At 42.2% G+C, this 25,739-nt stretch overlaps 1 protein-coding gene across 3 annotated transcripts; it reads left to right on the plus strand.

Moving 5' to 3' along the window:
• The first annotated feature begins 13,478 nt into the window (after window positions 1–13,478).
• HEBP1 (heme binding protein 1) lies at window positions 13,479–25,153 on the plus strand. 3 transcript variants are annotated; one of them, XM_039504523.1, is made up of 4 exons: window positions 13,479–13,713; window positions 15,413–15,446; window positions 16,892–17,072; window positions 21,274–24,450. In XM_039504523.1, the coding sequence occupies exons 1-4, from the start codon at window positions 13,636–13,638 to the stop codon at window positions 21,443–21,445; spliced, it is 465 nt and encodes a 154-aa protein (XP_039360457.1). In that variant the 5' UTR covers window positions 13,479–13,635; the 3' UTR covers window positions 21,446–24,450. The 3 variants fall into 3 exon arrangements, with proteins under 3 accessions (XP_039360457.1, XP_039360451.1, XP_039360440.1); XM_039504517.1 differs by having other exon boundaries at window positions 13,490–13,713; window positions 15,413–15,551; XM_039504506.1 differs by lacking the exon at window positions 13,479–13,713 and adding an exon at window positions 24,545–25,153 and having other exon boundaries at window positions 15,368–15,551; window positions 21,274–21,469.
• The last annotated feature ends 586 nt before the right edge of the window (window positions 25,154–25,739 follow it).

Here is a 25,739-nt window from a genome sequence, read left to right on the forward strand (position 1 = left end):
AAAAAATTAATCGCAATTAATTGTGCGATTAATCACACTGGTAAACAATAACAGAATACCGTTGATTTAAATATTTTTGGATGTTTTCTACATTTTCAAATATATTGATTTCAATTACAACACAGAACACAAAATGTACAGTGCTCACTTTATTTTTATTACAAATATTTGTTCTGTAAAAAACAAAAAAAAATTAGTATTTTTCAGTTCACCTCATACAAGTACTGTAGTGCAATCTCTTTATCATGAAAGTTGAATTTACAGATGGGGAATCATACAACAAATAACTGCATTCAAAAATAAAACAATGTAAAACTTTAGAGCCTACAAGACCACTCAGTCCTACTACTTGTTCAGCCAGTCACTCAGACAAAAAAGTTTGTTTACAGTTGCAAGAGATAATGCTGCCTGCTTCTTGTTTACAGTGTCACCTGAAAGTGAGAACAGACATTCTCATAGTACTGTTGTTGCTGGTGTAGCAAGATATTTACGTGCCAGATATGCTAAACATTTGTATGCCTCTTCACACGCAGAGAAAAAGTACTGGGGACCTCACACAACATGCCACACAGGGCAGGGTTGGCAACTGGTCAGGGTCTCCAGCCTATAAATGGAAAGTGGGGAGGATTAAGGCTAAGGATGGAGTTGGAATCTTACAGCAAGTTTTCTGAATTTCTAACATTTAGGATTTTTTTCATTATTACAAATATAACAGTCTACTAACATTGTTTTAAATGGCATTAATAGTGTTGTTAACACCACCTTCAGAATATGATGCCTGATCCAAAGCCTATGTCTTCAAAGGTCTTTGGTTCAGGCCTATAAAGAATATGATCCTGCAAGCTCTCACTCATGTGAGTAGTCCTTACTAGTGACTTGATTTCCATGGGACTACCTAAGGGAGTAAAAATTACTTACATGGGTAAGGGTCCAAGACATGGGACCTTAAATCAATTATTACTATGAAATAATACTTAAATGTTAATAAATAATAGTTGACTCTCAAGAATTCAAGGAATCGGGTTGAAGGAGAAATGGTCTAAGGGGCCGTGGAAATACAACATCTGGGTCTTTTATTTTGTTTGAACATTTGATGTGTCAAACAGCCTGAGATCAAATAGGTCAGGATTTCAATACCAGATGTGGGGAGAGTTTATCATCACCTTTTATTTCATACATGTAGAATGATCAAAGTAACCCAGTACTGAAACAGGTGGAGGCTGGGGATAAGGACTGTGGTGGATGATTTTGTTTGGGGTATTTTTAAATGAGTTGAAAAGCAGCCCAGCCTCCCTGATCTGGTCTGAATTATAGTACAGTTTGAGATTAGAAGCCCCAGAGTATAATAAACCCTCTCCTATTGGGAAAGCTTAAAAAGAGATTTTCTTATATAGAGAATAAACAAAATGAGCCCAATAGGCTAGGGCTCATTTATTCAGAAAGGAGAAGAGAAGAGGGAGCCATGGCTTCAACACTGAATACTACAGAGAAGGTCAGTGAAGGTATTTTTACCACAGGCCACAGTGATGTATTTCTGGTAAAAATCAAACTTTTAAAAAAGAGTTCTGCATTTTGGCAGCCTTTGGTGAGAATAGCTCTGTGCATGCATGTGTGCATGTGTGTTACGGGAATGACAATTCCCTTTTTTCCATTTCAAAAATGATTAAGAGGATGAATTTTGATCACAAAATATATCCCCAACATGTGCAATGTATTACTTTTTAAAAAGTGTGTAATTTTAATATTAACATCACTGTATTTATATTGCTTATGTGACTATATGCATAAAAATAAGCACAATGTAAAATAAAAAAAATTAGTTATTTAAATATAATGAAATAAAATGGTGCACTCAGATTCCTTCTTATTTGGCTCAATTTCTGACATACATTGAAAATGCTAAGTGGTTGGACTGAAACTTCTCCCAGGCTGTTAGGAGACGAAGGTCATATGTCACTGGAAAGGTAATTTAATTTCTTCAAGGTCTGCAGTAAGGTCTCCGATTTGATGTATGACCTGAATGTCACAATAATTTGGGCTTTCTAAATGTGCCCATTTCTCAAATGGGCACCTCCATGACTATGATTAATAACTGGAATATAGATCACGTAAATCATTGCTAATAATCCTGAATGGTAACATGAACTTGACAATGTACTATTGCATCAATGGAGCAGATTTCTATTTATACATAGTATGTGCAGAATTGGTGTTTCTAGCCAGTTCCTAGATGGACAGCTGTCCATGTGACAAAAACTACCTGCATCACCACAGCTGGGAGTACCTGACCCCTGTGTTGGCAGTCTTAACAAAGGGGCAGAATGAAAAGGTCACAGACACTGATTTGTCCTCTTACATTTATACATAATCTCTACACAGGAAGGCCTATAGGCTAAGGATGAATTAAATTAGACTGGGAAAGATCCTGGAGTAGAAGGAATCTGAGGAGCTTTTCCCTCTGCTCTCTGTGTTACATATATCCTGGTGATAAACTGAGGACTTTGGTTTCCAGGGGTAGTCATCTTGATACCTTTCACCCAGCACCAAATTATGCTTAAACAATTAACTTTTTATAGTTCAAATTGTCTGCAGGGAGGAAGGACAATATAGAAGGTAAGACACTAGTGTGGGAATGCAGCATCCAGCATCCAATGGCATGAATGGAAAATGTGTGGGAATGTCACTGGACACTGAATTAGTCCCTAAAATATGTGAATTGCATTCTTGCCTCAACCATAATCTTCTTCTAAATCTTGACAAATCACTTCACCAATTCATATCTTAATCTTCCTAACTGTAAAATGAGCATATGTTTCCTTACCTCATGGTGGTCTAGTAAGATGTACTTTGCTAGTATTGGTAAAGTGCCTTGAGGTCCTTGGGTGGAAGGTGTTATCAAACTGCAAAGAATTATTAAGAAAAAATATTGTATTAGTTACTGCATATTTTTGGGATCCCTGTACCCCTCAATTATTTGAGAAAGACATTGCAGGGAATTGCAGGATGGGCCCCATTGCTTATATAGAAGTTGAATTGATCTCAGCATTCTCTTAAATGGATTTACCACCAGAGGGATAGAAAGAGAAGAGAGAAGGAAGGATTAAAGGGATGAATGATATTATCTGTCTTACTGCAGAAGTAAGGAGCTGAAGGCCCAACTAGCCTCCATCATGGGTGTTCTCCCAGTTCTCCTCTTCTTCCTCCTCCTACTCAACTGTAGTTGTCAGAAGGACTTTCTGAATCAGCTTCAGAGGTGGGACTACAGAGAAGGAGGTAAGAGACACAGGGGGAATCAGAGAGAGAGTATGGAGAAGATTATCTTCAAGTGGCTGATGAAGGTTTAGGTTAGTTCTTATTTTATCCCTAGTAAAATCTGCAATCATCAATCTGGACTGCTCTTTTTAGGGTCCTACTGACAGAAGAAGGTACGGGGTGGGAGCGGGGTTACCGTCCATTGTTTAGGAACAGGAGAGATGTAGTCAGGATAAAAATATGAACTGATATAATTCTTCACTCAAAACACAACCAACACCCTCTCACTCCATGCCCAGCACAACCATTGTGTGGTTTTCTGTGCATTTCCTGGTTCTGGCTGTTCTGGCAGCTGGGAATAGCTAGGTCATAGGAATGCCTCTCAACTACAAGGAGCAGTGAGCGCTGTCCGGGGTTCTCTGCTCGGTGTCCCCATCAGGCTCCCTCCTTATGACCCTTTGACCTCACTCCTGTCCCTGTTCTTTTATTAGTTGTCCCCCGCACTTAGTGGGTTTCCGTGGCCCTGTGGATCCTCCCCTTAGGCTGGGGGGGGGATCCGTTAGCATGGGGCGGGCTTCCGCCCGCCCCCTCTCCCGGATAACCCAATAGTACATCTATATTGTCCTAGGAACATCCACAGAAAATTCTCTAGGCTCCACTGACTCCAAACCTGTCTGGTACTCCCCTTATATAAAGGGAAATCTCCAGGGGACTGATGCTTTACAAATCCCTTACATTGTCAGAGCGAGCATAAAAGGTCTGTGGGGCAAGGATGAATTGGGGCCTCTTTGTCTAGGAGGATGGATCAGTTTAATGCAGGGGTTTTGAGAGAGGAAGTAGCCCTGAGTACACTACCCTATTTTCAGACAGATAATACAGAGAAACCTACAGCTGAGAATAAGGTATTTTGTTCTCCATGTATGAGGAAAACAAGAGAGTTCCTGTATCCAGGAGTAGGGCTGGGTAGAGTACATGTTTAGGAGATAGGAACCCAGTGAGATTGGTGAAAGGATTTTTGTTCAGAAGTAGGAGGAGGATCCTGGCAGCTGGGAGTCAGACTGAGAGGTGCTTATCTGAGAAGGGGAGGTTGGGTTGGGATGTTTTGGAGAGGAGGGATTGTGGGGTGATTAGTCAGGGCAGTGGGGCTGGGGAAGAGGGGTGTCTGGTGACAGTAGGAGGGTAAAGCAGTGGGAGGTGGTGGAAGGTATTTGTTGGGGAAGGGTAAGCTGTCATACTTAGTCTCTCAAGAGGAGTATTCAGTACATCAATGCAATTTACTGAGAATGAGCATGTGGTTCTCATCCAGGGTGCCCTCAGAGTTAAGGGGGAAAATGTGAAAGACCTTCCTACCAAATGAGATAAATGGCTAATGAGTTTCTTTGTTCCCTCAAATCTCCTCTCTTCTCTCCCATGGCATTCTGCTAATGCAGCAGACAAAGTCAACATCCACGGCATTAACAGTGTCACTCGTATGCTGGAGAAATGGGGGAACGGCATCTTCTGGCAAATGAAACACTCCTTGCTGAGTCACCCTAACACTCTGCTGCCTGAGTTCTCCAGGTAACTCCCATCAGCTAATGGCAGGATTCAGTGTTCAGATCAGTGTCCTCTCTCTGTGTATGTTCCATCATTCCACTGTCCTCATCCTCCTACTCTTCCCAAAGCAGGAGGAAATGGCACGTACTAAGAAACTCTTCCTGAACAATTTTTGAATAGCTGAATATCCTGTAGGTTAAATATTGCTAAATATTTCCTAATAACCATTATTAGACTGTGGAAAAATTATCTCAAAGGAAGAACAGGAAGCCCCATCATGTAAGACTTAGAAAACTGGGCTGGACAAAGTAGTCGAGTTGGGAATATGTTGCAAGGAAAATCTAGAATTGGCCGGGGGCAGTGAAGGGGAGACCTGGAATCTCTATGATATTAGTCTATGTAACTTCTCTAGTTACACAAAATTGCTCTCTAGTCCATCAACTCACATTTTCCCAGCTTGTATTTCAGAAATTACTAATCACTATGAGTTTAACACAGTCTTCTTTTGTTGCTGGAGCCCCAGGCTATTGAAAGATAGTGAAGCATAAGTCTAACCATAGGGAAGAGAGAAAGAGGAAAGGAAGTAGAACAATGTATAAAAAGTGAAAACTCACTTAGAGCAATGCTACCGTATGCTGCCATTGAAGAACAAGTGGTTCTCATTCATAATGCAGACTTTTCTCTAACGAGAAACAGCTGTCTAGGAAATGCTAGAATCAGAGCTGGTTGAAAAGAGTGGGGGCGGAGGGCAGGGATTTGCAAAAAGGTTTCTCCCTGCTTTGTTTTGTTTAAAAAATTTCAAGTTACAAAAAAAATTGACAAGCTCTATAGTTGGTCCAAAAAAAAAAAAAAAGAAAGGAAATATTGTTGCAAAAATATCATCAATATATTTCCAGTTTATTTTCTGACTTTCAACCCAGCTCTAGGTATCAGGGTGAAGTTCACTTGTGCAGAAGGCCTGTACAATATCTATTCAAATTAAGGTCCAAGTGGGATTCAGTTGGTAGTTAGGTATGTGTGGGCTCTTCAAAAGGAGCATGATTTTCCCTCTAAATACTGGTATCAGTATAGTTTGTTCCCCCTCCAATGTCATAGCATAGTATTACAGTTCTTAGACTGTGAATTCTTCAGGGCAGGGACTGTGACTTAAATATCTGGGGAAAAAATCCAACACACGGTGGCTGCTACTGGGTTAATAACAACAATAATAACAAATAACAGTTGAGACTCTAAAGTTATCAGATCTACCCAGTTAGGCAGGGTTGAGACTCAGATGGAAGATCTCCAAACGAAATTAGAAGCTGGTATAAGCTAGCAGTGTTAGTGATTCAGGGGCGCTGTCTTCCCTCTAACTCTGTACTGAACCAGATGGTCCAGCATGGTGCTAAGGGGTGTGCTGTCTTTCAGACAGGATGTAAAACTTTGGTCCAGGACATTTGTGCCCATTAAAGATCCCTTGACATATTCACAAGACTAGGTGCTAGCCTGATGAACTTGGCAAGTTTCAGCTTGGATAATTCCATTCTGCCCACTCAAATTACTCTGGCAGTTTCAGTAGAAAATGCTATTCTTCACTTCCTGCCCTAAAAGGCTGTGAAGTTATATATATATATGTGGTCTAAATTTTCAACAATAACTAGTGATTTTGGAAGCCTAACTTGTGACACCTTAAAGGAGCCTGATTTTCAGAAAGTGTCTCAAGTTGGGCACCCAAAAGCTGAAGGACTCTAGATCACCAGTCCCTTCTGAAAATGTAGAGCCCATTTTATAGATCATTTGGGAATCTGCCAGGATGAAAGACACTATAAAAGTGTGAGATATTAGTTGTTTTACTTTCTGTCTTAAGTAGTGGATCCAGGTCTGTGGTCATTCTACTTGTGCTGCCCCCTCTATCTACAGCCTCCATCCCGTCTCTGAGGCACTTGATGACCTTCTGAAGGAAGTACGTTCAATGAAGAAGAGACTGGAAGAGCTGAACGAACGACTCAGTGTAATGAGCAGGGCCTTCTCTCCTATCCGATTCAATGCCCTGAGGGGACAGAGGCTCAGCAGTGTGCAGCTGAGAAGACTCCCTTTCCAGAGGAGGAGGATGTACATCCGCAGGAGAGTTCAGCGGAATTAGCATTCTTCCAGAAAAAAAAAAAAGAAACATTTCTATCTTTCTCTCTTCTGCAAGCCTTTATCAATGAGAGACTATTAGACTGAATAAAGTATGCGTGAGAGTCTGGATGCCTCCGGAGATTGTCAATTATGGGTTATGGAGCTGCCTTTCAAATGTAGGTCATTGGGTCAAATCCAGTCTAGCTCTGTGATGATGGCTGTGTTGTGACCCAGGTGTCATGAGTTGTTGATCTCAATCCAGTTAAGTGTTTGTATATTTCTCCTATATAGTCGTCCCCACATTTCCCTTGGATTGCCAACTATATTCCTTCTATGCAGATCAGATGCCTTTTTCTCTCTATCCTACTTCACAGAGAACTATGGACTCAGGGGTTAGGGGATCACGTATACCTATGGACACTTAGGCCAAAATTTTCAAATGTTAGGCACCCAACTTAACATTTAGGTACCCAAATAAAAGTGACTTGATTTTCAATGTGCTGAGCATTTGACTTCAGGGAGAATTGTGCTTGCTTAGCTCCTCTGAAAACAAACCAGACCACTTTTATTTAGATGCGTAACATTAGGCAGCTACATTTGAAAATTTTGGTCTCAATCTATAAAGTGTTCATAGAAAGCATGTTCTGTTGACAAGCAGATCTTTTTAAAGAGTGTGAGGGAGGAGGGACTTCACAAGGCATTGGATAACAGGGAATAGTGCCTACATTTTCAAACATTGCTAGTGGTTTAGGGTGCCTCAGTTTTGGGGGGCCCCACTTTTAGACACTGTATGGGGCTTGTTTTTTATAAAGTGCCAAGCACCCACGTTCTGAAAATTGGGTCCCTTTTAAGCATCTATTTAGGGGTGCCAAAAATCACTAATCACTTGCAATGTAGGCCTGATTTTGACAGCAGTCTTTAAAACACTACACTGCCAACCAAGCTACTTGGGACCAGACCCTCAAATGTATGTAGGCACCTCACTCACACTGATTTCAATGGGAGTTAGGCTCCTAAATACAGTTGAGGATCTGGGCCTTGGAGACCAGGGGCCAGATTTTCAAAGGTATTTAGGCTCCTAAAAATCCTAGTTTGATTCTCAGAAATGCCTCAGTAGGTTAGGTGCCAAACTCACCTGGTTCCAGTCTGTCCTCAGATGATTAACCAAGGAATTCTGAGAGCTTTCCCAGTTCAGTAATAGCACAGATCTATCACTCAGTGAGCATATGATACCTATCCTTGTAACCACTATATTCAGTTTTGTTTGATTTTAATGTGGATTTCTGGACCAGTCAGATGGTTAGCACTCTTAGCTGTTATGAGAGAGACCTGGGTTTGATTCAGGAGAAAATGGAAGATTTTCTTTTCAGTAAACTTCTGCAAAGTACTCCTCCTCTTAAGGCCTTACATGTCAGGAGTTTCCTTGACTCACAGGACTTCCCTCTTTAAGTTCATCAGTGAAACTCCATTTGAATAGCAGTAAAAAGTTGTAGGAAAATGATGCACTCTCTCCTTCCTTAGTCACCCTCCCTGCAGTGTTTCTGCTGTTGCTAGCCTTGGGAAGAAAGTGAGAGACTATTGAGCACACAAACAAATCATGATTTGGATTTCTGAGCCAACGAAACTCCTGTGTCTTACCTCTCCTCACTGACCAAAATATAGGCTCACAGTGGGAGAAATTTGCCCCTGTGCAGAGGAGCTACACAGGACCTATGCATCACTTAAGTTCTAGTTAAGGCCTCAAAACATGGTTTAGGTGGGACATAAGTGGTAGATAGCCCTTGTGTGGACTTTCTGCATAGAGGTGAATTTCACCCAACAAAAATTAGATGAAAATTAGGCAAAGTGGTGATGAAGTGGCTGATCTCTTGCCCTCTGACATAAGAGAAGAATAAACACAAGACAGGAAATAACAGTTTTTCTCTCAAGACCCTCCTGGGGAAAAGTATTCTTCTTATGAAAAGGTAAAGGGAGTTGACAAAGTGACACTTTCATTTCTATTGCTACCAAAAGTGATACCATGTACCAAATAAGTCCAAAGGTAATTGTCCTGACCTGTACAGAACTAGTAAAATTCACCTACAATATTGAACTCTGTTCTGGTCGAGTGCATACCTGAAATGTTAGTAAACTGGCAGAAATTGCAGAGAAGAACCACACACACACACACACAACCTAATGGAATAACACAAAAAAAGAAAGAGCATTGTATCTAGATTGGCTAAATGGCTAGTAGGAGGGCAACATGACAATTGTTTGCAAATATTTTAAGGAGGCAGAAAAGGCTGATAGGAACATGCTACTGTACCTCTGAACAAATGTGTCTTTATCTTTTGTCAAGAACTGCACAGTAATACAGTTCATAATTTTTTTAAGTAAATGACTGAGTAGAATAACAGGAAATAAAGACTATTTCAGCATTTGCTCTGTTATTACATATTATCAATTCTCACATTGTATTGCACAGAACTCCCACTCTGCTTAGTGGTAGTGTCTTGCACATGTTGCTTGCAGGACTGGGGTTATGGTTTTAAAGTCTGTTGACTGCTTTGGGATCTCTGGATAAGAGACACTGTAAATGTCAGTTTTAATTATTTGTTCATCTTTCAGGTATGGAGATCCCATTGCCAGGTTTCCTGAATCTGTACAGATGGAAAATATTGGTCAGATGTGAAACTATTCAGCTCACAGAACCCACTCATAATACTTTTTTTAAAGAATAAAATAAATTTTAATGTGGAGTTGCAAGGTGTGGTGTTTTTGTTTTTTTGTTTTGCTTTGGTGTTTTTTTGGCAATTCAGAAAATTATTAGCTAGTTTAGAAAATAAAATGGTGAATGAACTAAAATTACTTACAGCTATGGCTTTGTCATTATTGGCAGTTTCTTTCACTCCCGTTGTCCAAGAATAGTCTGATGTGACTTTCCCTTAATCCTGCCTGTTTAAATTGTTCCACTTTAATTAAATATTGATTGGTCCAGAGAAAGAGTTAGAATGACTTTACAGCCTAGCTGTGAGGGCACTTCCCCAAGAGGTAGCAGATCCCTGTTCAAATCCCTTCTTATCAGGCAAAGGGGAGACCTGAACCAGTGATCTCCCATATCCTGGATGAGTGCCCTAACCACTGGGTTATAAGGAAAATTGGGCATCTCACCAGTTTTGTGGGAACTCACTTGAGGGGCCCAATCTGGTAAACAGTCTCTGAGTATGCCTATCAGATCAGGCTCCACACATGACTTAGGCAGCTGAGCATCCATCTTCCCTGGGGAATCAGTAGATGCCTCCTTGAAGCATGGATTTAGACACCTAATTCTGTGAGGTGGTGGGGCTTAGCACACACTCCTCTCATCGGCGTCTCCCATTGGATAGCTTAGGTGCTGGCTTTGTGGCTAGCCTTCTAAGGCACCTCTCTCCCTATTCAGTGTATAGAAGCCTAAGTATCTAGCTCTGGCTTTGTTGATTATAGTCTTGCTCCTATGAGTTTCTAGTAGGGCCATTGATTAATCGCAGTTAACGCTCGTGATTAACTCAAAAACATTTACTGCAGTTAAATTCATTGCGATTAATCGCACTGTTAAACCATAGAATACCAATTGAAATTTATTAAATATTTTTGGATATTTTTCTACATTTTCAAATATATTCATTTCTTTTACAACACAGAATACAAAGTGTACAGTGCTCACTTTATATTATTACTTTTATTACAAATATTTGCACTGTAAAAATGATAAACAAAAGAAATAATATTTTTCAATTCACCTTATATAAGTATGTAGTGCAATTTCTTTATTGTGAGAGTTTAACTTACAAATGTAGATTTTTTTTGGTTACATAGCTGCACTCAAAAACAAAACAATGTAAAACTTTAGAGCCTACAAGTCCACTCAGTCCTACTTCTTGTTCAGTCAATTGCTAAGACAAACAAGTTTGTTTACATTTACGGGAGATACTGCTGACTGCTTCTTATTTACAATGTCACTTGAAAGTGAGAAGAAGCGTTCACATGGCACTTTTGTAGCTGGCGTTGCAAGGTATTTACGTGCCAGATATGCTAAACATTCATATGCCCCTTCACGCTTTGCCCACCACTCCAGAGGACATGCTTCCATGCTGATGATGCTCATTGAAAAAATAATGCGTTAATTAAATTTGTGACTGAACTCTTGGGGGAGAATTGTATGTCTCCTGTTCTGTTTTACCCGCATCCTGCCATATATTTCATGTTATAGCAGTCTCGGATGATGATCCAGCACATGCTTATTTTAAGAACACTTTCACAGCAGATTTGACAAAATGCAAAGAAGGTACCAATGTGAGATTTCTAAGGATAGATATAGTACTCAACTCAAGGTTTAAGAATCTGAAGTGCCTTCCAAAATCTGAGAGGGACAATGTGTGGGGGATGCTTTCAGATGTCCTAAAAGAGCAAACTCTGATGCAGAAACTACATAACCCGAACCACAGAAAAATAAAATCAACCATCTGCTGGTGGCATCTGACTCAGATGATGAAAATGAACATGCATCCGTCTGCTCTGCTTTGGATCATTAGCGAGCAGAACCCGTCATCAGCATGGACGCATGTATTCTGGAATGGTGGTTGAAGCATGAAGGGACATGTGAATCTTTAGTGCATCTCTCACTTTCAGGTGACATTGTAAACAAGACATGGGCAGCATTATCTCCTGCAAATTTTAACCAAACTTGTTTGTCTGATCAGTTGGCTGAAGTAGGACTGAATGGACTTGTAGGTTCTAACGTTTTACGTTGTTTTATTTTTTAATGCAGTTATTTTTTGTGCATAATTCTACATTTGTAAGTTCAACTTTTATTATAAAGAAATTGCACTACAGTACTTGTATTATGTCAGGGTTTCTCAAACAGGGGTCGCCGCTTGTGTAGGGAAAGCCCCCGGTGGGCCGGCCGGTGTGTTTACCTGCCCCGTCTGCAGGTCCGGCCAATCGTGGCTCCCACTGGCTGTGGATCGCTGGTCCAGGCCAATGGGAACTGCTGGAAGTGGCGCCTCACTGTTTGAGAAACCCTGTATTAGGTGAATTGAAATATACTATTTCTTTTGGTTTTTACAGTGCAAATATTTATAATAAAAAATAAATATAAAGTGATCACTATATGCTTTGTATTCTGTGTTATAATTGAAATCAATATATTTGAAAATGTAGAAAATATCCAAAAATATTTAAATAAATGGTATTCTATTATTGGTTAACCGTGTGATTAATCACGATTAATTTTTTTTAATCACTTGACAGCCCTAGTTCCTAGGCATCTAAGTTAGGTGTTGTAATGCTCAATGTCAAAATTGCTAAGTCCTTTCTGTGGATTCCATGTCCACCCCGACTTTCTAAGTGATCTCAGGTAAATCACTTAATCTACACTGTGCCTCAGTTCCCCACCTATAAAATGGGTTATACTTCTTTATAAGTGTGTGGGGAGGATAAATTTCATTAATGACCATGAGACACTCAGCTAACAAGATGAGTGGGACCATATAAGTATCTAGACAGATAGTCTGGCATTTTGAAAGGAGTTAAGGTTATTAGGCACTCAAATGCCATTAATGTCATTGGGAGATGGGCACCTAACTTCCATGTGCACCTTTAAAAATCTATTGCATTATCGAAAGATTTTGGAAAACCCAAATAAATTATAGGGCTTTAGCTAACATTTATTAACTTGAAAGAAAGAAACTGTACTTCCCAGCATCCCCTTGGCTTCTTTCATTCTAAAATGAGCATTGTCTTCATGATTTTCCAGCCCTAAGGACCACTTACCTTTCTTCAGCATATACTGTATATTACATATCGTTGTCAGTATTCCCAGTATTTCACCTGTTAATTCCTTCAGATCCTCCTCCACATCCCTGGATGAATACTATCTGATCTTGTGCTTTATTATGCCAGAGTTTCTCAATTTGTTCCATTGCGTCACCCTCAGAGGCATCAGGTTTTCCCAGTTCCAAACTCTGATTGTGCTCATTATAATCCTCCCTATAATTTATTAATAAAATCTATAGCTAAACTATTTACATCCCTGTACAAACCACTCCTTTACACACATCTAGCCCCTGAGGATCTCAAAACACAAACAGAAATAACTGTGGAGCAGATATTACCCCATAGCCCAGTCCTACTGATACGGGGGAAGGTGGTACAGAGAGTTGATGGCTTCCACCTTGGAGGATCTGGGCTTAAGTGACTTGCCCGAGGCCACATTGGAAAGTCTGTGGCAGAGCTAGCAATAGCTCTTCTGATTGCCTGTCCTACAAGTTAGCCACCAGACTAGGCCACCGAGGTGGTGTTGGGAGAAGGATGATGTTGTGCCTCCGGGTGGCGGGCATACACTGGCTGAAAGTGCAGGAGACAGAGACCCTAGGCTCAGAAGCCGCATGCACGTGCCTAAATGTCCGGCTATGTCCTTTTCGGTGCCAAAGGGTGTGCCCAAAATCCAAGGCACGTGGGTCAAGCATCTCTGCACACGTGTGCACGTGCCCGTGACCAGCCCGCTCCCCTCTGAGAGTCGCCCCCGCGGAAGCCCAAGGGTGGGAGCTGGGGGCGACAACCCGCCCCTGAAAGGGCACCGCCCCTCTGCTGTGACTCGTCAGCTGCCCCCCGCCCACCAGCCTCCCCGGTCCCCACCCACACCAGCGAGTGGCTGCTGCCGGGGCGGGGCCTCCCGGGGAGGCGGAGCAGCTGCAGCCGCGGCGCGGAGGGCACAGCGGCGGCAGCATGTTTGGGGTGATCAGGAACTCCCTGTTCGGGTCGGTGGAGGGGTGGCCCTGCCAGGTGCTGAGCAGAAGGGAGAAGGTAGGAGTGGGCTGCCCGGGAGCTGGAGGGCAGCGAGGCAGGGAGGAAATACCCCCCTCCCCCTCCTAGAGATCTGCCCCGGAGTTTGGGGGCAGGGTGATTGAGTTGGGGTGTTACACGGGGATGCTCCCCCTAGGCGCCTCTGCAGTCCCCGTGTAAACCGTCTAGAAGGGAAGCGTGTGCCTCTCCTTCCCCTAATCATCCCGTTCCCGGGGGCTGACACACACACACAAGGAAGCTGTGTGCAATGAGCCGGGATCCTTTCCTGTAACCCACGCCTGAGCCTCCAGAACTCCCGCTTGTTGGTGTCAATATGGGGCCTTTCTCCTCGGGTGCACCAATCACCCTGCCCAGACTTCCAGGCGGTGACTTATTTCTCCTTCCTTTTTAAAGGAAGTATGTCACTGCCATTGCACAACTGGCCAAGTTGCAGACAGCGCCTGCATCCAGTGTTTTGGGCGCGGTGGCTTGTCTGCCTGCCTTATCTCCGCACGGGGTGCACACAGCCACTCTTCTCAAACAGAGGGCTTCAGAGGATTGAGCTAATGCAGCAAACGCCGAGAAACTATGGCCTTGCATTGTGTCCCTCTTTCTGGTTGCTATCCATTGCTGTGAATTCTATCCATGCAGAGAGAGTGGTTTGGTTTTACCTGTTCTCCCCACCCCCAAAACACGCGTGCGCTCATGCATACACATACTGTGCCTATCGAGTTCTACCACTCCTCCCTTACTATCTTGTGCACCCCAGAGAATCAACAGGGCGTTGAGTCCTCAGTGGATAGTAACGTGAAAGTAACTGGTCTGCTCAGGTCTTTCCTCCTTGTTGCAAAAGAACTCAGCTGTGATCTGCTAGTGCAGGGGTCGGCAACCTTTCAGAAGCAGTGTGATGAGTCTTCATTTATTCACTCTAATTTAAGGTTTTGCGTGCCAGTAATACATTTTAACGTTTTTAGAAGGTCTCTTTCTCTAAGTCTATAATATATAGCTAAACTATTGTTGTATGCAAAGTAAATAAGGTTTTAAAAATGTTTAAGAAGCTTCATTTAAAATTAAATTAAAATGCAGAGCCCCCCCCGGACTGGTGGCCAGGACCCAGGCAGTGTGAGTGCCACTGAAAATCAAGTATCAGAGGGGTAGCCGTGTTAGTCTGGATCTGTAAAAGCAAATCACGTGCCGCCTTCGGCACATGTGCCATAGGTTGCCTACTCCTGTGCTAGGGTTTGCTGCTGTGTGTAACTGGTTTGATCAGCATTTTTCTGTGATGATGGTGCTTCCCAGGGATGCAGGGTAGATAGGGGAGCCTTCACCTGCAGGGCTGCTCCAAGGGGAGCAAGGTGACCTAGAGCGTTTATTTCGCTCAGGCTTTTCAAGTCTAGGTTACAGTTGTCCTGTTTTATCTCCATTTTCCCCCCCTGCCCCCGTCATCATTGGTACCACAAACAGTGGTTAACCCCATATTGAGACCTGCTCTGCTGCAAAGACATGATGACATCAGACTCAGGAGAGAGACTGACAACTCCATGGTCAGTCTCTCCACCTAACATTGAAACTGGTCTTTACGTGGGAGGGTTATGTGGAGAGGGGTGGGGGGAAGTGTATGTTCCTAGGATCTAATTTTCCCCAGGGAGGCAATTTCCTTGTCATGAGAAGCGTTGCATCTCTCAGGTGGATGTGTTATCTGCCCGTGTTCTTTTTCCAGGAAGAGGTAACCTATGAAGAAAGGACATGCGAAGGTGGGAAATTTGCTACAGTGGAGGTAGCTGGGAAACAATTTGATGAGGCCTCCAAGGAAGCGGTGCTCAAGCTTCTGAAATATGTGGGAGGAACCAATGATAAGGGTCAGAAACTTTGCAGACCTCCTTTGTTCAACTGCTAGTTTCATCTTGTCTGACTCTGAGAAGGATTTGTAGTTGTATTTTCTAAAGGACAGTCTAAGTGGCTTCTTAGGGGAGCTCCCAACATGTATGCATATGGTGTGTGGTTTTTGCGTCTTAACTCCCTGTATGTGCAGGGGGGCCACCCTTTTATGTGGTGATGGCAGAGATTACCTTTGTAGCTTTTATCTTAGCTAGTGTAATTGCACAGGCTAGTCTAATTAATAATAAAGTGTAGTAAATAATAAACTTACATTAATTTCCAATTCTCATCTTACTAAGCAAGGTGCTTCAATAATATCGCACAACAAGGGTGTGGGGGGAGGGTCACAGAGTAATTATAAGTCACCTACAAATGCTTTTGCATCTTTCCCAGATGTCTGAGGAAGGCAGGTATACAGTAGCACGTGGCAGGAAGAGGGGGAATGAATGGAAGAGGGAGAAGGTTGCAGTTCTGGAAAGAACAGCAATTGCAGCAGCACGGTTAGTCAGTAAATGTGGTGATGAGGGAAGGTACCTCTAGCCATAATCCATAGCACTGAGATGAGACGTACTGCACCTAAGTGTATGAATAGGGGAGAGAGCGCTTCCAGGACAGAGCACTGGACTGGGACTCAGGAGAGCTGGTTTCTATCCCTAACTTGGCCATTGGCCTGCTGCATGACCTTGGGTAAATCACTTCACCTCTCTGTGCCCCAGCGTCCCTGTCTGTAAAATGAGGATAATGACCCTGACTTTGGAGATCTCCTGAGGAAAAGCGCTCTATGACAGCTAGGTCATTGGTGCTACCTCTCTTTGAGTGATTGAGGTTTCACAACCAGTGACAGCCTGGAGAGAAGGAAAAACAATCATCTCCAGTGCGAGTTGTAGTCATAACTTGCTGGATATACCTTCCGAGAACAACAAATTAATAGCTTACCATGTTGGGGTGGGATCACACACAGCCCTGGCCGGAGCTAGAACAGCTCAGAGTTCTGAGTCATTGGCTCCCGCAGGGAGTGTTTTGTTCTGCCCCAGCTGAGGCCTCATGCTGCAGGGCCTACACGGATTAAACTATCCATAAAGCATCTGGCACTGGCTACTGAAGGACACAGGATCCTGGCCCAGATCGGTCATTGGTCTGTCTCTTTATTGAAACTCCTGTGTGTTAGGGTTTGATTTTCAGAGGTGTTGAGCCCTGGCAGCTCCCATTGATTTCACTCTGAGTTGTGAATGTTCAGCACCTCTGAAAATCTGGCCTCTAATGCTTAGTTTCTCAAGGGCCTGGACTCCGCTTGTAATACCTCTGTCTGTATCTGTCTTAGGGGTTGGGATGGGCATGACTGCGCCAGTTTCCATCACTGCCTTTCCTGATGAGGACGGCTCCTTACAGCAGAAAGTGAAGGTCTCACTCCGGATTCCGAGCCAATATCAGGACAACCCTCCTCGTCCTGGTGATGAGAGCATTCAGATTGAAGAGCGAGAAGGAATGACCATTTATTCCACGTAAGGGGCAGATCTCAGTATTCCCAGGCAGCTGGAAAGTGTTGCGCTTTGGATGCCCTAAAGAACAGGGTGCTCTAAAGAATACAGTTATGTTTGCCAGCTGACTCATCATTGGTTATAGATGTGTGTGCAATAGTGGAAGATTCAGGGAGCCTACTACACTGAACAAAAATGCTTCCCCCTTAATGTTGTTCATGTTTCAGCACAAAACAAACGGAATTCTTTTAACTTTCAAAGCAAATGTAGTGTCTGTGAAAGATGGCAGCTTGCAATCCTGGAGATGAGAGTGGTCTCTGTATGTAACATGGACACTAGCAGTGCAAGTTTCTTTTTCACACCATTGAAGGGGGGATGAGACTGACAACAAAGGGAGTGAACAGTCAAGTGGCAAAGTTTGGAGGTGATACGAAATTAATCAAGATAGTTAAGTCCAAAGTTGACTGTGAAAAGGTACAAAGGGATTTCACAGAACTAAGTGACAGAGCAACAGTATGGCAGGTGAAATGCAACATAGCTGAGTGCAAAGTAATGTACATTAGAAAAAAGAATTCCAACTACACACATATAATGATGGGGTCTAAATTAGCTGTTACTAGTCAAGAAAGAGATTTTGGAGTCATCATGGATAGTGAAAATTTTAGTTCAATGTGCATCATCAGTCAAAAAGGCTAACAATGTTAGGAACTATTAGAAAAGGGATATATATATATATATATATATATATATATATATATATCCCTTCCCCAGCATATATATATATATATATATATATATATATATATATATATAAATGGTGAGCCCACACCTTGAATACTGTGTGCAGTTCTGGTTGCCCCATCTCAAAAAGGATATTGTGGTGCTGGAAAAGATGTAGAGAAGGCAATAAAGATGATCAAGGGTATGGAATAGTTTCCATACAAGGAGAGACTAAAAAGATTGGGGCTGTTCAGCTTAGCAAAGAGATGATTAGGGAGAGACATGATAGAGGGCCATAAAATCATAAATGGTGTGGAAAAAGTGAATGGCAAAGTTATTTGCCCTTGCCCACAATACAAAAACCAGAAGCCACCAGATGAACTTAATGGGCAGCAGCAGGCTTAATACAAACAAGAGGAAGTACTTTTTCACGTGATGCACAATTAACATGTGGAACTTATTGCCAGGGGATGTCGTAATGGCCAAAAGAGTAACTGGGTTCAAAAAAATAATTAGATCAGTAGTTGGAGGATAGCCACTGATTAACCTATTAGCCAAGAAGGTCAGGGATGCAAGACTAGAGATTACGATGGTCCCTTCTTACCTTAAAGTCTGAGTCTATGAGCCCCATGCTCAGGGCAACCCTATACTTCTGACTGCCAAAAGCCAGGAAAGGAAGCCAGGGGATGGATTTCTCCCAAATTGCCCTGTTCTGTACACCCCACCTGAAGCTGTGGTACTGACACTGTTGGAAACCGGATACTGGGCTAGATGGGTCACTGGTTAAGAATAAAATTGTCAGACACATAGAAAAACAAACTGTTGAGCAATAGTCAGCATGGTTTCTATAAAGGGAAATCGTGTCTTACTAATCTATTAGAGTTCTTTGAAGGGGTCAACAAACATGTGGACAAGGGGGATCCAGTGGACATAGTGTACTCAGATTTCCAGAAAGCCTTTGACAAGGTCCCTCACCAAAGGCTCTTACGTAAACTAAGCTGTCATGGGATAAAAGGGAAGGTCCTTTCATGGATTGAGAACTGGTTAAAGGACAGGGAACAAAGGGTAGGAATTAATGGTAAATTCTCTGAATGGAGAGGGGTAACTAGTGATGTTCCCCAAGAGTCAGTCCTAGGACCAATCCTATTCAATTTATTCATAAATGATCTGGAGAAAGGGGTAAACAGTGAGGTGGCAAAGTTTGCAGATGATACTAAACTACTCAAGATAGTTAAGACCAAAGCAGATTGTGAAGAACTTCAAAAAGATCTCGCAAAACTAAGTGATTGGGCAACAAAATGGCAAATGAAATTTAATGTGGATAAATGTAAAGTAATGCACATTGGAAAAAATAACCCCAACTATACATACAATATGATGGGGGCTAATTTAGCTACAAGTCAGGAAAAAGATCTTGGAGTCATCGTGGATAGTTCTCTGAAGATGTCCACGCAGTGTGCAGAGGCGGTCAAAAAAGCAAACAGGATGTTAGGAATCATTAAAAAGGGGATAGAGAATAAGACTGAGAATATATTATTGCCCTTATATAAATCCATGGTACACCCACCTCTCGAATACTGTGTACAGATGTGGCCTCCTCATCTCAAAAAAGATATTCTAGCACTAGAAAAGGTTCAGAAAAGGGCAACTAAAATGATTAGGGGTTTGGAGAGGGACCCATACGAGGAAAGATTAAAGAGGCTAGGACTCTTCAGCTTGGAAAAGAGAAGACTAAGGGGGGATATGATAGAGGTATATAAAATCATGAGTGATGTTGAGAAAGTGGATAAGGAAAAGTTATTTACTTATTCCCATAATACAAGAACTAGGGGTCACCAAATGAAATTAATAGGCAGCAGGTTTAAAACAAATAAAAGGAAGTTCTTCTTCACGCAGCGCACAGTCAACTTGTGGAACTCCTTACCTGAGGAGGTTGTGAAGGCTAGGACTATAACAGTGTTTAAAAGGGAACTGGATAAATTCATGGTGGCTAAGTCCATAAATGGCTATTAGCTAGGATGGGTAAGAATGGTGTCCCTAGCCTCTGTTCGTCAGAGGATGGAGATGGATGGCAGGAGAGAGATCACTTGATCATTGCCTGTTAGGTTCACTCCCTCTGGGGCACCTGGCATTAGCCACTGTTGGTAGACAGGATACTGGGCTAGATGGACCTTTGGTCTGACCCGGTACGGCCTTTCTTATGTTCCTCGTCACTTCCTGTAAGGCAGCTCCTGCAAACTGAAGAGAGAAAATGTAAATAATTTCCAACTGCCACTTTCAGCTAAGAAACTGGGTTGTGAACTCCCTAGGAAATAACATTCTGTTGGCCTAACTGGCCACTGGGGTGTCACTGTTGTGCCAAGGAAAACCACTGGTTTGTTCAGCTGCTGTGATCAGGCTGCCACTTATGGATGGCATTTCAGGCTGGACATCTCTTTTAGGGAGGAAGGGGCTGGAAATAGGCACAAAGGAGTAAATATGATGTAAAAATAAATACATTAGGGTTTTCTTCTCTAACGTTTCCTTTGTGGTTGTTAGTTTTCAATGAGCAGAACACTCCTCTGTCTCTCATATCAGTCTGGAGGTCCCTCGGCAGATTCCTGTTGAAATTATTGATGATACAGACGTTGGCCATAGACCGTAAGAGGGTATGCCAGTAACAATGAGAGAGTTAGGAACAGATAGATAAATAGTGGTCACAGCCCACCAACTGTCTAACTTGGGGTCAGTTAGTGCCACATGGTAATGTGGACATGTGTCCTCTAGAAACTAGAATCAAACTATCAATTGTCATTCAGGATTGAACAGCCATTTGGTATTTTGTTTGGTTGCTACACACACTTATGCTGGATTCAAATCCACTCCCCCTTGGTGAGATGTTTCTATCTGGCCTGGCCTTTCTTTGCAGTCTGCAGGCTCCTGCGGTGTGTCTGAATGCTGCCACAATCCAGCTTTTGGGTTTGGTTGCCTCCATGGGGCCAGGCTGCATTGTCAACAAAGATGAGCAGCATGCTGTTGGCTGTTCCTGCAGGAATCAGTAGCAGCCCTTTGTTGTTTTTTATCCCTCTCTTACTTGAACTAGCTAGAGTTTGGCTTCCTCTCATAGTTCAGGTTCCAGCAGGCAAGTGTTCACTCCACAATTAACATCTGTGTTGGCAGGCTCAGCGCAAAGGCCAAGAATTGAATGGGCTTGGAGATACCTATCCCTTCACTACAAGAAGCTGTCCCTTCAGCTTGGGGTTGAGATGTAGGGCAGGACATGGGGGGCTAATACAGGTGATGCCCATGCTTCATATATCTGTGGATGACTAAAGCTGTCTAGTCTCTGGACCTCTCAAGCCAACACTTTTTGCCTGCACTAGATTCAGACAGGATAGCTCAGGAAAAAGCCACAGCACGGATCTACATCACTATGTATTTTTAGCATCTTGTTCCCTCTTTCCCCTTTTGTCACCACATTTCAGGGTTGTCTCACTCAGTGTCTCCATGTTTGGCTCCTTTGCAGGCAGTTTGGTGGTTATGCCAAGGAAGAGGATTATGTGAATTACGCCGCCAAGCTGCGCTCTGCCCTGGGGAGCGAGGCAGCCTACCGCAAGGACTTCTACTTGTGTAATGGCTACGACCCCCCCATGAAACCGTACTGGCGACGCAACGAAGTCTGGTTTGTGAAGGAGTGAGCCACTGGCTTGCAAAGGTGTATGGTGAGGCTGATGTCTTCTCCAGCTTGTTGTATGTAGGTGGAGTCCTTGCCCTGTTCCAAACAAAACCGCAGGCTCACAGAGTCAAAAAAGAAGGGGTCTCAGTTATTAACAAAAATATAATTAAAAAATAATACAACGTGAACCCTCCCCAACAAAGCCTTCTGCCAGGCTTATCTCCTTGTAGGATCCCCTGGCTTTAGGATCTGACTCTTTCAGGTACTAGTGCTCTTCCTGTTGCCTAGACTCCCTTATTCTCAGGTGGGGAAATGAGCCAGCTGCACCAAGGAGTTTGCAAAATCAGCACTTGCTAACGGGTGGGTGTTGCTTGCATTCACTGGCAGCCTGTTATGCTCCTCTGAAACCTGAGAGATGCCTATTGTTGACCAAAGTCTTTAGAACATGTGGCTTTTCCATTCTGATGGGGTGTTACAATAGCTTAATTCCATGCTACACTGATGCTTTATCTGTTCCATTCTGAAAGAGTACAAAGGGGTTAGATTGCTGCTGCTGAGGCGCTGTGCAGTGAAGATAGCATCATCTCCATTTCCTAGTAGTGCACAAGGGAACATCATGCCAACAATCTGATTCAGAAACCTGCTCGAGAGGAAGAGCCAAGATTATTTGTACAGCTTCCTGACTAGGAGATGGAGCTCTTCAGTGTAAACTACTGACCTGTTGCCATTAATCACTGGATAATGTACGATATAATCTTGTGACTATTTCTGTGTGTCTATTAAGAGTTTATAATATGTTTTCTCTGAAACTAGCCTGTGAAGGGGTCAAAATTGGACATGACAATGAAATCTGTATTGGCCTAAATGTATACAGAGGGGTAAAGAGTCTCTGCAGTTGGTACCTCTGACTTAGGTGTCTGACTTTCAGAAGAGCTGTGCACACAACAGCTCCCACTGAAGTGAGCATGAGGTTCTTGGCTCAGCTGTCTTGAAATTTGGATTTGGGTGTCTAATTTTATGTAGACACTTTTGCAAATATTGGCATTCATGTGTGTAAGGGCGTAACAAGTTCTGTGAACACTGTAATTTCTTTAACTGGTACATATCAAACCAACACTTTAGCTGTCAATAGTCCTGCCAACAGATGGCGGAAAGTATCAGACATGTGGACGGACACACATACTACACTTACACAGGTGTGTCTATAATTTCAGCTAACTCAAACTAAGAGCAACATTCTTATAACGTCTCTCTGCATGAATGCCCAAGGAACAGCTTCATCCTGAAAGCCAGAGGAGAAGCTGTTCAGATGGAAGTCGGACTCTGGCCAGTCAAGATGTTTTAGGTTAAGGTGATCCTCTTGAGATGAAAGTTTTTCAGGGAGAAGGGAAGTTTAAGGTCCTGATCTTTCTTCCACTGAAGTTAAATAAGAGCTTTGGACTTCAGTGAAAGTTGATCAGGCCCTTTACTGTCAGAACAGTTGGCTGGTTTAGGAAAATGAAGAGGTGGGTAGTTTATTGTTGCAGAAGAGAGGAAAAGCTAGAAATAAAGTAACAGTTGGCTAGAGTAAGACATTGGAGCATAATTCTTGAAGGGGAGATGGACCAAAAAGAAATAGGTAGACAAAGATATATTTGTAAAGTTGAGGTTTTGCTTTTAAGACAGTAAAACAATAGATAGGAATGACTATTAACTGTTAAAGAGCAGGTGCTACCTTTAAAAGGTTCTGCACAACAAAAGGAACCTCTCTATGCACATGGTTATTCTTATCTAACCATGCGGAGAATGGAGGGGTTGGGTTCATCTTGTTTCTAAATTCTAGGGTTTATTTTGGGATTCTTCCATATGAATTGCATGCAGTGTAAGCACTGTCCTCTCGGGCTTGAGGCAACAGGTGTGCTATAGTGATGTGAACCCACAGCTGATGAATTCTAGAATGTGTAATGGGTAATAATAAACCTGATGTGATCACACTCCAGATTGGATCAACACACTGTAGAAGACAGGAGTTCACAAAATGTATAAGCACTGTCCCAACATCAAGTGAGCTTGTGACTAAAGGCTGAGAGTTATGAAGTCCACAGGCTTTGCCTCCCATAGACTTCCTAGAGGTCAGATTTTGATGCCCTTGTGCAAACTAAACAGAACATTATCCCATGAGTAATCCCATTGATTTCAGTGAGATTACTCCAATTGAATAGCACCTTCCTTCACAAGCAAAAGTATCTAGATTCTGTTTTCCCATTCTTTGCAACATTTAAAAAATCATGACTTTTTAAATTGCAACTTGGAATTTCCTGACTTGATCAAAGGATCTGAGAGGGCAGTAGGAGCTTTTGATTGCTCAGCCCTTTTGAAGAGCAGGCCATTAAGGTGCTTTGTCACTAATTGAAGAGCCTGATTTTAGGTTGAAAATCTTGGCCTGTGTGTGTGTGTGGGATACAGATCATGTCACAGTACCTATACTTAGCCACTGATCCCTCTCTAAATAAAAAACTGTTTGGCCTCAGTTATCTAAGTGTATGTGTGGATAATGAAGGGTTGATATGACTCTATGATAATATCTTATATCATACGCCCCATAAACTCTTAAACTCCTGTGTAACTTTACTTATGTGAGTATTGCCATTGAATTATATGGGGCTACTCACCTGAATAAAATTACACACTTGCTTTTATTTACAGGATTAGAGCCACAAAACCCACTTCATTGCATACACCGATCAACTCCTTAATTGACTTAAAAACTGCACAGTCCTCCCTCTTTTATGTTCTCTGTACCTTTCAAACACATTCCTTGTAGGAGAATAATACAATTAATCACATCAAAAAATTTCATGTAACCTCTTTTGTGCCTGTGAGGTGCCCTTATCTGTGCTTCACATGAACACTGAAAATGACACATTTTATGCGCCTCTGATCTTCAAAACTGAGTGATATTGTTAAAAACTGAGTATGCATTTTAAAATGTTAATTGAAAATAAAATGTAAAAGGAGATTGTTTCTACTGGATGATACAAAACCAGCTCCATTTGGATTTACCTTGTTAATTTCTTCTAGTGCCTCATGTTTGAATGACAATGGTTTTTTTATTGTTTATATCTCCTTTTGTGTACTTCAGGTGTTACAGTTCTCAGCTCTCTATCCCAGACTCAACTGCAAAGAATTAATTGGAAGCTAATTTTATTACTTCATGGATCTTGCTATGCAGCCAAAAACATTTAGAAACCTGAAACTATCTCCCTATGAAATGTGAAGAAGCTGCATGAAGCAATTTGGTCTAATTAAAAAATATCGCCAACATTTATTCTCTTCATCGTCACCAACAAAATCCCACTCTGCAGAAGCAAATACTTTTTCTTGATTAACAGAGATAAAGGAATCTGCAGATATTTTAGTTGAATCTCTCATTCCATGTGGTTGACCAGCCAGAAGGCTGAGCAGATTGATTCTCATGTATTGGGACAACAGCTTGCAGTGTAATAGTAATAGAGACAAAATATGAAGGTCCACATTCAAAACCATAATATAGATAGGAAGCACCTACAGGACCAGTCACTCTGGCCTGACCACAGTGGCTTGAGCAAACAGGTAACTAACTCATTATTCTAGTCCTACAAACACATACGTCATTGCATGCAGTGTTGTTATAGCCATGTTGGTCCCAGAAAGCCAGGGTGAATGAGGTAATATCTTTTATCGGACCAACTTCTGGTGGTGAGAGACACAAGGTTTCGAGCTGTCTCTTTTCAAGCTGGTTAGCTGCATGAGCTTGAAAGCTTGTCTCTCTCACCACCAGAAGTTGGTCCGATAAAAGATATTTCCTCACCCACCTTGGCTCTCTAACACATATACCAGTAACTTAACTCATGAGTTTTCCTACTTTGTGTGTTTCTAGGCTTTGTCCCTAAGTTTGCAAGAATCAGAGATTTGTTGTTTTATGAAGGAAAGACCTGTTTTGACAACACACAAATATATCTAATATTGAGTTAATAAGAGAATGGTGAATATAAGAGAGCTAATCCGATGGGCAGACCATTTAACTCTGGGTTGTCTTACAACATTCTACTCCCATTGAGGGGACAGGTAATTTTTGATGGGCAAACAACATATCTTTTTTTTTTTCTTTCATTCTCATCAGTCATTGTGGTAAAGGGAAGGAGAGTAGATTTTATGGTTGGAAGTGGCAAATTTTCATGATAGTTTTGCAAGGCTGCCTTGGGTGTTCCTAGACTGTTATGTTCTTAGACTGCCACCTGATGAGCTATAGTTACAGTAATTCCTCTTTTGTAATGGGGTATCAGGTGCAACTGCTT

The sequence above is a fragment of the Mauremys reevesii genome, linkage group 1, assembly GCF_016161935.1.
Source record: "Mauremys reevesii isolate NIE-2019 linkage group 1, ASM1616193v1, whole genome shotgun sequence".
In the NCBI taxonomy this organism is placed as follows: Eukaryota; Metazoa; Chordata; order Testudines; family Geoemydidae; genus Mauremys; species Mauremys reevesii.

Bases quoted from the DNA above. Each gene is read 5' to 3' on its own strand.
- HEBP1 (XM_039504517.1), top strand. From the start codon at position 13,636: ATGTTTGGGGTGATCAGGAACTCCCTGTTCGGGTCGGTGGAGGGGTGG. The intron at 15,552-16,891 runs GTCAGAAACTTT...TATCTGTCTTAG, and splicing joins GGGAGGAACCAATGATAAGG to GGGTTGGGATGGGCATGACT. The intron at 17,073-21,273 runs GTAAGGGGCAGA...GCTCCTTTGCAG, and splicing joins GGAATGACCATTTATTCCAC to GCAGTTTGGTGGTTATGCCA.